General features: G+C 48.5%; 2 protein-coding genes and 1 long non-coding RNA gene across 3 annotated transcripts; 1 reads left to right on the top strand and 2 right to left on the bottom strand.

The window, feature by feature from the left end:
* Positions 1-152: 152 nt before the first annotated feature.
* On the bottom strand, positions 153-5,873 carry PTGES2 (prostaglandin E synthase 2). The gene is made up of 7 exons (XM_029999374.2): positions 5,625-5,873; positions 4,339-4,533; positions 3,614-3,669; positions 2,835-2,987; positions 2,069-2,269; positions 1,637-1,754; positions 153-928 (listed from the first exon to the last, which is right to left on the bottom strand). The coding sequence occupies exons 1-7, from the start codon at positions 5,850-5,852 to the stop codon at positions 800-802; spliced, it is 1,080 nt and encodes a 359-aa protein (XP_029855234.1). The 5' UTR covers positions 5,853-5,873; the 3' UTR covers positions 153-799.
* Positions 5,874-7,147: 1,274 nt separating this feature from the next.
* BBLN (bublin coiled coil protein) lies at positions 7,148-11,608 on the top strand. The gene is made up of 2 exons (XM_029999377.2): positions 7,148-7,308; positions 10,466-11,608. Exons 1-2 carry the CDS (start codon positions 7,215-7,217, stop codon positions 10,657-10,659), a joined length of 288 nt encoding a protein of 95 aa, XP_029855237.1. The 5' UTR covers positions 7,148-7,214; the 3' UTR covers positions 10,660-11,608.
* LOC115334770 lies at positions 7,617-10,519 on the bottom strand. Its single transcript, XR_003921255.1, has 2 exons — positions 10,434-10,519; positions 7,617-10,289 (listed from the first exon to the last, which is right to left on the bottom strand). It is a non-coding gene; the product is annotated as an uncharacterized LOC115334770 (long non-coding RNA).
* Positions 11,609-11,818: the final 210 nt, after the last annotated feature.

Here is an 11,818-nt window from a genome sequence, read left to right as displayed (position 1 = left end):
AAAACAAAACCAAACTGATTTTCAAGGGTATTCCAGAGAGCTTTCATGCAAGATAAATCTTTCAAGTAACTGCTCTGCATTAGTGATTTCTGCGTGGGGCGTGCTTTCCGAGCATAACAGGTAAGGTAGGAATTCATAGATCTCACAATGGGCACAGAAAGAAGCAAGCCTTTATCCTTGCAGATCGTACAGAATCAAGTACTGAAAGAACCGTTTACATGGAAGAGTAAAAGCATACAATCTGCCGAGTGCAGCATTGTTTCTGTCATAGGAAGGATGCCTTTCCCAGCACCGTGGATTCCTCCAGTTCCCTCAGCACTGGGCTTACAGGATCCTATTGCAGGAAAAATTGTCATTTAAAGACTAGTATCCAGTGTCTCAGTCAGGAAAACACTTCAGATGACATGGATGAGTAGTGGAAGACAGCCTGAAGTAAAAGCTGCTCAGACCCACCCCATCTGATATGGCTGTTTACTAGCCAAGAGCGTCTTGCTTTTACAGTAACCCGCTCTGAGAATGGCTCTCACCTAAAAGAAGCCTATTTGCTGCATTCTTCAGTTCAGAGCTTCTCCTTTCCAGCAGCGTCCAAGATCCCTTCCTTTTACCTGTCCCCGTCCTTCTAAATACCATGTTCAAACATACACCCAGCTGGATCCCTCCTGCTCACTGAGACTTGATATTCTAAATGGGACAGTCTCTGTGCCTGCATGTCAGTCCATTCAACTCTTAAAAAACAAATGCCATTCCTTCTGAAGTTTTTTACCATGCAAGTACTTCAGGAAGGCAGCTGCAGCTGACATCAGACTGCAGCTTCAGCTTTTTGAATGACTTCTTCCATGCGCTGGTACCAAGGCTGAATCTTGGTGTGAACCATCATGTCGTCAAAGGCTTCCAGCCCTTCCATGACTCGGAGGACCCCATACACTGCCTGTGCCAGAGGATAAAGATTAGAACAACACAAAGAGTCAGCAGGGACAACGGCTTAGGGTACCAATGAGTGTCTGAATAGCCTAGCCAGTCAGGCTCTTTCCCTGTCCTACCATCTACTCCACCACTCTGATTAGCAAGGAAGACTGAATGGCAGAAAGGTAGTTAAGAATATGCATGTTTTTCCATGAGGAAACAGTAAGGACAGATCAGGATCTATGTGCAGTTATGGGGCAGAAGTTAACTCCATCTTTGCATGAAGCCCCGGTGTGAAATGCTTCACTTGCATTCCAAGGAGAACTGCTGGTGCAGGGGATGAATCTTGCTCCACTCTGCACTGCTGCCTGCAAAGGAAACCCCAGCAGCACTGAGTCTAATAAAACCTGTGCAGGTGTGAGGCTTTATTCACCAGCATTCATGAGACAGAGCAGTGTCCTGGCTTGTAACCTGCTTTTATCATGCTTCCACATGATGAGTAACACCCACCTGCAGGTGGGAACCACAGGTTCCATCTTAGAAAACTTTTCTCTGGAAAATGGAAATGTAAGTCCCCTTCACGTGGGAATTGTATTACTGCACAAAGGACAGTGACAATGTATCTCATGTAACTGACCTTCTCTGCCTATATTTGTATGAACCGTTTCACATAGATGAGCAACTGGATGATTTGTAACACACCTAACAATAAGTGCAGGAATTAACCCCTTACCAAGTCAGCAAGGTTCGGCTGGTTTCCACCCATGAACAGTCGATGTTTGCCAACTGCTTTTACCCACTCATTAACTGCTTCATACAAGTCTTCTCGGACATTGTCTTGAAGGTGATGTCTGGATAAAGAGAAGAACTAGTTTGAAGACACTAGTTTGTTTCTTTCTTTAACCTTTTATCATTTCTAATCTTATGGGCTGGTCTTTGCCTGGGAATTAGGGAGGTTTTTGAGAGTGAAGGGGGCAGTTAGTGATTAAACTAGAGTAGAGGGGTTCAATACCTCCAGTTAAAGCTTTAAGTATGGCTGTTACTCACATCAGATTAAACGGTTTGGTCTAAACCACTGAGGTTCTGCCCCTTGACATCGGAGGCTCACAGCTAAGGAGGTTAAGGCGCTATTCCTCTTGTGTACTTGGTGTTCAGTGGTACCAACCTTTTCTTCAGCCTTTTGCTAATGAAGAACATGGCAAAAGCCCCCATGTACTTGGCAAAGAAACCTTCCACGGTGCCAAACTTCCCCTCACGGACAATGTAATCAAAAGATGCCAAGGCTTCTCTCGGGGTACGGTAAACGTTGGGGGAGATGAGGTGAACAAGCCAATCGTCTGCCCATTTTCTCCACTTCATTTCTTCCCTGCAAGCGTTCAAGAGAAAGAAACTTTTCAGTGAATGAGGTACAGATTGCAGGGTCACAGGAGGCAAGCAGAATCACAGTGGCATTAACCAGAGGTTCTGCCAAGGACAAATGTGCCAGAAACTCCTGCCCAGCCTTGTGCTCTGGTGACCTCTCTGAAATGCACTCAGGATCACTATCTTTGCCAAGGCTCCTCCAATCTCAAACTAAAATTAAGACTAAGATAGAGTACTAGCTTCTCCTCCCAGTACGAGAACTAAAGCAGAAAGGGAAACCAGCACTCCATAGCATTCCCCTGTGACATAAAGGGAAGGTCAAGAAGGAAACTGAAGACAACTGAAGGCTAGCATCACCATGATGGTGGGAACTAGGCTGTCTAACAGCATTGTGTCAAATTATGCAAGAAACGCAGCAAAACCACTCTAACTACTGAGGTTTTAAACACTAATGGGGGTGTGACAAGATTTGTCAGCACCAGCGGGATTTTGTATCTACATCATCCCTGAGTACATATGGAGGAGGCTGTGACCCTACTTGGAGAGCCCAGAAACTTAAGAGCACTTACACTCTCACTTCTTTGACAGGATAGATTCGCTTTGTCTCCTTCTCATCCAGCATAAGCCAGTATTTATTCCCATACTCAAATACCTCCTTGCCTTGCTCAGTCACAGTTTTCATAGGAGGATAGAAGGACACGATCTCTTCTAAGCTATTCCTCCTGTGGACAGAAACCCAGTTAGCACTGATCTGGCTGCCACAAAAATGAGCAAGAGCAAAGGACAGATTGAAAGATACACACTTTAAAATGTATTATTCTAAAAATAAGTGCACAAATTCTATTTGAAATAAGTTTTGAAAAGAGACTGGAACAGCTACTTGCAAGTAACTATTATTAGTGTATATAACTTCGTGTCAGAACAGAAATTTTTGCAGGCATAAAACTACCTACGATTCTCAAGTGCTTTGTGGCACGGATGTAAAGGACAGGCCACAAGTACAGCAATTTTATTTCATTCTAGATATTATAACTGGCTAAATGTAAGCTTAGTTCCAGGCCTAACACTACTCCATGCTTAAGTAGGTTTTGTGCAAAGACAATCTCACAGGTGAAAAAAGAGTAGTTCTGAAAGGTAAAAGCTTTTCTTTACTGCACATACATCACAACATATATATGCACCATCCACACCATCACAGCCAGGGTCAGGTCTGCTGGACCAAACACCCAGAGCTTCAGAGACCAAGGTCAGCAAGGTACTTATGACCGACTCTGATAGAGTCTTCTCAATCTCTACTTTGCTAGGGCCATTCACATTCAGCTCTTCTCCCACCATCCCGTTTTCTTACTTGGAAATTAGATAGGTCTTTATTGCACTGATGATCACTGAAGAGTCATTCAATTGCTGAAAAACAGAATTAAAACAAACTTATTTTAAAAGTTGGTGAAATTGAAAAGGAAATTCTTCAAAACCTTTTCCCCTGCATGCTGAGGCTCCAAGTTAGTACTGCAGTCCCTTTTCCCCCCATGCATTTCTACAGGAGTCCCTGCACATCTAAAGGCAGCCCTACATTCAGATTTCTTCTGTGATTGTTTTAGAGTATCACTTCAAATTTGTCCTTCATTTTGACAACAGAGGGCCTGAGGGTCAGGTACACATCCAATACTAGTGGGTTTTGGATTTAGGCTCTTGTAAGCGAAGGAGGAAAGCAACACCAACATAAAAAAACAAGCCAACTTGAATCTTCAGTATTCTTGAGATCTCATCCTTTTCCCATAAGATATAAGCAGTTTCTGTTACCACTGGTACAAACAATATGTCCTGCATAAGGGTTGACAGAAGCTAGAAAATCACTGCATTAGTCACTCCACAAACAACATGCCTTGTAAGAAAGGCCAGCAAAAAACTCTAATAAGGCCAAGGCATATAAAACCATGAAGCAAGAAACAAATCTTAGGCTCTTGAGACACTAAAAGATGATCTAAAGATTACACTGCATGTGATAAACCACACAGACGTGACAGAGACAAAGCATCCAAACCACTGCTTGTGGGGAAACATAGTAAGACTTACCACAGGGCTTCCAGCATTAGCTAGCAGGATAGGCACCTTTCTGTAGGAAGAGAATTTGATCTCTTTCCTCATTATCGGGTTCACTTCCACGATTTCATAGGGCAGTCCATGATAATCAAGAAAAGCTCGGACTTTGCTGCAGAAAGGACACGTTTTATACTGGTAGAGAGTGAGCTGCAGGCTCCCTGCAGGCAGCTGGGGAAGGAAGAGATCAGAAGCTTCCATTTTATACTAAAAATATAAATATTACCTTCCTTCCACCCTTACTTTTGTCGTGAAGTCATAGTCATTGACATTCAGTTTCAACATCTGATCATCACAATATCTTGACTAACAGATGCTTCAAATGGCATCATAAACATTCACCTTCCACTGGGACCAAATATCTGGTTTTCTAAACATCTATTTAATCTGCTGGAAACTCCTACTCAGAGCCAGAAAAAATAAGTTAAATCTAGACAGCTTATCCCTCTATACACAATTCTGAAACTAAAGAAAAACACAACCATATTTTAATCATCCTTAAATGAAAACCAAAATAGCCTCTTAAATCCAATTTCCCCCCCCCCCCCCCAATAACCTCTGTTGAGGCCACAGGGTGGGGAGAGCAGAGAGTTTGCTGTTGATTTTAGGCACGTGTCTGCCCAAGTTCAGATTCCCAGGATAAACCAACCTGAGCACAACTAAGACAAGGCAGGGAGAACTCAGGGCATCACAGAGAGCGGGGCATCAAGTAGGTGAGGGATGTTTTCCAACACTGCTATACTTCAGCGATCTGACAGGCCATGCCAATCATTAGTCATACATTATAAAACAAACGCAGCCATCTCACTTTGCTTCTCATTTGCAATTTATTGGGTTACACAACCCTCCGTGGGTGCTGGGAAAAAGCAACAACAGACAATGCTGCTTCACATCCCCAGCAAGCTCTCGCTTTCTGACAGGCATTCCTTACAGCCCCTCAAAGGGAGTGCTGCCGGGGCCTCCTTTACACAATTTTACGCGGTTTCCTCACTGAAACCGGAGCAAAAGCAGCCGCTTGGTCCGCAGAGCCGGAAGAAACCGCTCCCCGCCCTCCCTGAAGCTCTGTCTCCAGGGGCTCGGCGCCGCGGCCGGGCCCGGGCCTCGCCAGGGGTGGGGGGCGAGGGAAGGGCAGGCGCCCGGGGAAGCAGGCGGGGATGGAAACGGCAGGAGCCGCAGGGAGCAGCCGGGAGGGAAGGAGAGCGCAGCCCGCGGGCGGGGGGGGAGCCGCCTCAGGCGGCGAGCGGGGCCCGGCGGCGCGTTACCTCAGCGGCCGAGTGTTCCCGCAGGCGGTGCCGCGCCGCCAGGTAGAGGCCGGCGCCGCCGCCCAGCGCGAAGGCAGCGCCCAGCAGCAGGCGGCCCCCACCGCCACCTCCTGCTGCCGCTGCTGCTGCTGCTGCCGCCGCGACAGCGCCGTAGTCTCGGCGCGGGGCCCGCAGCCGCCAGGGCGGCAGCAGCGCGGCGGCCCGCCAGGCCCTGCCGGCAACCGCCATCTTCCCGGCACGGCGCAGCGCGGCGGGGGCGGGCGCCCAGGGGCGGGGCTTAAAGGGACCGCCCCGCCCCTCTGCGCGTCCCCCGCCCCCGAAATGGCGGCACCGGCGCAGCGCTGAGGTAAAAGAAGCCGCAACGGCGTTGAAGTCCACAGCGGGCGGGCACGGCGGGGCCGTCTGGCTGCAGAGCGCCGCGGCGAGCGCGGCCCCGCTCTCTCGCAGTAATTAGAAAATCCGGGTTCTCTGAGAAGATACCAAAGTGGAAATAAAATACTCTGTTCTCTTAAGACCGCGGGGGCTGCTGCTTCTGACCGGCATATACCCACAGTGCGAGCGCAAACCTTCATGCTGAAAGTCGTCATCTTATTCGTTGTCCATTAATTACATTAATGTTCAGTTTCCCTACTTGGGGCACAACATGGGCTGAACTCAGCACCGCGCAGTGGGGTTACCCCACAGAAAGGAGAAGAGCTGGCTGTGATGTTAAATGAGGACGTAACCTTTAATTTCTTCCTTGCCCCAAATACCCACTTAATAATGGAGCCCTCAAACCGGGTTCATCTCGGGAGCGCTGCTTGAATTAATGCTCTAATTTCAGGTTATTTTCATCCCAGTGACATCTCTCCCGGGGATGAAAAAACCACGCAGTGATTAGATCTCCTCAGGGCGCCTGAGGTATGACCAATACTGGGCCAAAGACAAAGAAGGGCAAAGTGAATTGCACTCGTTCCTTCAGGGAAGAGGTTTGAAGGTGACCTGAGGGGCTTCAAACTGCTCAGCGGACAAAGCAGGGCTGCATTTTGGAGTTCAGCAGCAAAGCCCTCGCTACTGCGGCCTCAGCACCTGCGGGATGGCCCGAGGGGGCCCCCTCATATCTGTGAACTTATATAGATCCTATGTTGTCTTCAGAAAGAAGTGCTGGGTGCCGATGGCGGCCCCTGAGGACAACTTCACCTCGTGCCCAAATGCACTCGCTTGTGCTGGTGTGCGCTGTGGCTGGGACAGCCCTGGGGACGGGGAGGCCTGGACGGGGGCGCTGAGGACACAGCAGGGCACGGCGACAGCTTCGAGTTGGGAACGCGTTTGTGGAAAACACCCAAGAAACGGGGAGCTCGGAGCCGCCCGCCCCTGCGCACTGCCCTCAGTGGCCGCCCCGCTGCCGAGCGCCGCTCCCCGCTCCCGCCCGCGCAACGCACGCCCGGCTCCCTGCGCGCTAACCACAGACTTTACCCCAGCGCCGGTCGGCCGGCCTGCGTGACGCGAGCGACGCCGAGCTTTCCCATTGGCTAGCGACCCTACGGGAGCACCGAGGCGCCGTCCGGGCGGTTCCGAGGGGCGGCCGGCGGCGTCGCGCAGGGCGGCGGGATGTCGGGGCCGAACGGGGAGCCGCACGTGGCGGTGGGCGGCGCCGGCGGCAACGAGGACGAGGACGAGGACGGGGACAGCTTCGGGGAGGAAGGTGCGTGGGGACGGCCCGGGGCAGTGCCGCCTGCCTGGCCCGGGCCCCCGGTGGGGCTGGGTGGCCTGGCCCGGGCCCGTGGGCCTGCCGGTGCGGGTGACAAGGCCCAGATGTGCCCAGATGTTTTGCTGCTTCTGCTTGGGAGCGGTGCCCGACGCCCAGGGTGCGCCGCTGGGACACTGGGTGAGGGGCTGTGGGGACAGCGGGTTTTGAAACCAAGCGGGCCTGGGATGATTCCCGCCCAGCGATGGGGCAGGGAGCTCCTGCATGCTGCCTTGGGGGTATTTTTTTTTTTTTTTTTTTAATTCTTGTGAACAGATGATTCTGTGCTTTTTCTGGTGTGCGGGGTGTGGGTGACCAAGGAGAAAGAGGATGTTCAGATTTTGAAATTGCAGGACAGATCATGTGGGCAGGTCTGGGAGAAGTAGTCATGGGTGGAAAAAGTGAATTTAATGCAATTAGCTTGGCAGATTCCACTTTTGGGCATTTCTACAGCATCTAGGTATGAAATTTCTGATGCTGTCCTGTCCAGTTAGAAAAAGCCAATGGAGGAAGTGACACAGTGGCAGAACTGTAATATGTATGTACAGGTCACTTAAAATTGGAAATCTTTCGAAGGGTAAGCACTTTGTTACTCTTCTCTTGAAAATGGTGAAGATTTGGGTTATGCTGTTTCCCAAAACACCGTTTCCAGATGTGATCCGTGCAGGTCAATCTCGTAGCTATGGCCGTGATCGACCTGCAGTGACAGGAGCATCATTTCTGCCCTGAAACACCCCACGAGCATTCATCGCTTTGTGTCATCACAGTGATTTGTGTTTCAAACTTTTTGAAAAGCTAAGAGACACATTGGATGTGACGGAGAAAGTCACTAAATCTGCTCTATATTGAGTCTCTGCATTAAGTTATTCCGCCTGTCATTAGTTGGGGCTTTGTGTGCAGCAGCTGGTCATAAAGGTCTGTAGCTATTTCCTGGTCTTGTGGAGCTGAAGCTGTGGATCACTTCCTTGATCTCAAATCAGAAACCTTGTTTTTGGCAACCGTTCTTTTAAGACTGCAGAATAGTAAACAATGCAATTGCCATACTCCTGGTCAACATTTTCATTAGGGGATGTGGTTACATTTCCACAAAAATAGACCAAGCTTGCAACCAACAGAAGACAATCAAATAAAATGTTTTTACAGATTATTTTAAAATTGTTAATTTTTTTTCTCTTCCTAAAGCTGCACAACTTATATAGCCCTCACTTGAGCTCTAGGCACTGAGAACAGTTAGGCTTCTGCTGGCATTACAGACTTCTTGCCAAGTTGATGAATATCGCTTGTCAGAAGCAGTTACTGTATCTGCTTGGGATCTGCTCACCATTTCATTGGAACATGGTGCATCAAATACTAGATTGAAGTAAAGAACTCTAACTCATGGACATTCTCACATACCTTGGAAACAAGGTTTGAAGAATACTGATAATTGCCACCTTTTTGGAAAGAATGTGTTTGTGGGATTGGTTTTTAAATGCAAGGACATCAGCAGTGCTCTTGCTCATAATGCCACGTCTGCATATACCTGCAAGGCCAAACTTTTATAAAAAAGCTTAAATGCTAGTATGCAATTCTCCGAAAAATTAAAGACTGCAACACTGCTGTGAACAGCTCTAAAGTAGTATAAGAAAAGGAGGACAATTTTTTTTTTTTATAATGAAACTTCTCCTTAACTATTAGTAATGCAAATGACTGCAATATTTAAATATTCACAGTTCTTTTAAAGCTGCTGGTAATGGCAGTGCCTGGGCCTGGTGCACTGGGCACCAGGGCACCCTGCCTACGGAAGTGTCAAGGGGGTGACCAAGAGGGGCAAAGTTGGGCTTCTGAGGCTGGGGAATTTCAGCACGGCTCAAGCCTCATCCTCCTCGCTTTCTCTATAACCTCCGTTAGCTCAGAGCAGCGCTACAGCCAGGCACTGCGTGTGTCACACTTGGCTCTGACGCTCCCCCAGCTGCTTGGAGGAGCCAGGTGGAGAGCAGCCAGCCCCAGCCGTTGAGGTGTGGGATTGTCTCACCCACGCAGGCATCTTTCCCTGTCCTGCAGCCCACGATCCTCACAAATGTCAGCTCGCGGGCCACAGCTCGATGCCAGCCTCCCTGCACTCGCTCAGCCCATGTGGCTTCAGAAAGGAACATGGGACTAGTTCCACCTGGGGTCTCCTGTAATGCCCCCGGGGTTCCTGAGTAACTTGTCAGCAGAGGTTTATCTTGTTGGTTTTTCAGTTTGGTTTTTTGTTATTCTTTAGGTTGGTGTGAATATCGCTTGGAGCAATCCAAAAGCAAGTGTTTCATCACAGTAGCACAGCTATCTTCATCTGATTAACAGTGCTAATACACATCCCTGTGAAATGCCATTGTACTGAGGCTAACACTTCTGCACTTGAAACAAATGCTATGAATAGGAAATTGTACCTAGGGAACCAACTGTCAGGATCATCCTGAATGAGTTTGGTTTTAATCTGAAGTACCCAAAGCCTTAAGGATGCATGAAGATCCTGTGGCTGAACTTGGTATCCCACACTTAGCTCCCTTTGGAAATAATGGTACCACTACCAGCACCTTTGGGCTCATCCCTGCTCCTGCTACAGCCATGGCTGTGCTGTCTCGGCAGCCTGACCCCAGCCAGGCCCTTGTGAAGCACATCCCAGCCTGGGAGCCCTGCACAAATAATTCACAGAATGTAAACACTTTGGCACGCTGCCAAAATGCCTGCACCTTCGTCAGGAAAGATGATCCGTAAGGAAGCTAAAAAGCTAACTTGCCCTTGGCATTTATTTGGTACTGTTGCAATGCGGATCACTGTGCGCTAGCACTCAGCCTGTGGTCAGCTATTTATGTATGAGATCAAAGGCTGTCAGATACGCCAAGAATGGGTTTGGACTGCCCAGGTAACTTGCCTTAGATCTTGTTACCAGTCCTCCAGCTTCCCATTGGTCTCATCTGATTGGGGAACACAACACATGCAGGATTCAGTTGCATTTTACTTCATGCACCCAGTGGCAAATAAGGCACAGCCAAAATGCTGTGGGCATGTTTAGCAAGAGCTCTCGCTGCCTTCACTGGCTGCAGTGACAATATACTTACATTGTTCAGTCTCTCATTTCCCTTCCTTTTAGAATATGCAGCAATAAACTCCATGCTGGACCAGATCAACTCCTGCTTGGATCACCTGGAGGAGAAAAATGATTATCTACATGCCTGCTTGAAAGAACTGCTGGAGTCCAACCGCCAGACCCGCCTGGAGTACCAGCAGCAAAGCGAGCAGCAGAACATGGAAGCTGATGTGCAGGGATCACAGCCTCCTGTCTAGTGTGCTGGCCACAAACTCTCAGTTGGTATTGCTACGGGGACATTTACTGGTCACCGATTTAACGTAAAACTTGAATAGAAGAGGTACCTCGTGCCTGTTACTTGTTCCTGTGGTTGTGTCCTGCCATTCACCTCCATGTTGTTTTTCTTTAGCTGTGTGATAGGTGCAGAAGCACACAGGTGGATGTAGGAGAGCTGGTTCTTTTTGCTCCTCAACATGAGCCTGGCACTGACGCTTGGTTAAAGCTTGTTGTAGGAAACCTGATGCTACAGAGGTTGTTTGTAAGCAGACCCTCTTCACAAAGAGTAAAAATTATCTCTGCTCTTTTACACTGTTAAATCCAAGCAAGGAGTGTTATGGCTCTAGGCTCTTCCCTCAAAAAGCATGTTAGGCAGTGGCGGTCCTGACTTCAGGCTTGCCCCTAAGCATAGCTCTGGTGACAGACTTGGAGAGGGAGGCCCTAGGCCAGCTCCTGCCTTGAAAATACAGCTTCCCCATTATTCACGTTAACTGTGATGTAAGAAATATTGGCTGATGGTCCCAGATCACTGGACACTTCTATACCCTTCCAAGCAGAGAAGACAAGCTACCAGGGTGATGTTTTTGACTGTTATAATTGGAAGCTGCCTAACTCCTTAAGCTGCCATTAAGGACTCAGGCATCAGAGAGAGGCAGAGCAGCCTGGTTAGCCCCCACCACAGCATTAGCTATACAGAGCAAAGAGGCAGGCCTGCCTGCCATGGGCTGTGAGCAGAGTCCTCCCTGTACATTTTGACAGTACACATGAGCATTCTGGTCTGAAACTTTGTGATCTTGTCAGGATTGCCTGGGGCCAGCACTGTGAAGCAAGTCTTACTGTTCTACTTCTGTAGAGTTAAAGGAGTTTTTTGGAAAGTTAAAGAAGTTATTTATAAGAAATCTGTTTTATTAAAATCAGTTTGAAACAAAATTTGTTCCTGAGAGTCTCCACTATGGGAACAGATTGTTTTAAGCCTTGTAGTATTAACAAAAGACCAAGATGCACATTCTTGCCTAGCTTAGGACACAGTGCTTGTCCAAGAGTGTGCATCTTTGAAAGGAAACTGTTCTAAGGAACAGAATTGGGCACACAGTCTCCCAAGAGATAGGTTTTTCCTCTGCCTGGAAAGGAAACGAGGGG

The sequence above is a fragment of the Aquila chrysaetos genome, chromosome 24 (assembly GCF_900496995.4).
Source record: "Aquila chrysaetos chrysaetos chromosome 24, bAquChr1.4, whole genome shotgun sequence".
Taxonomy (NCBI): domain Eukaryota; kingdom Metazoa; phylum Chordata; class Aves; order Accipitriformes; family Accipitridae; genus Aquila; species Aquila chrysaetos.
Note: the sequence above shows the minus strand (reverse complement) of the source record. Positions and strands in the feature narration are given on the sequence as shown.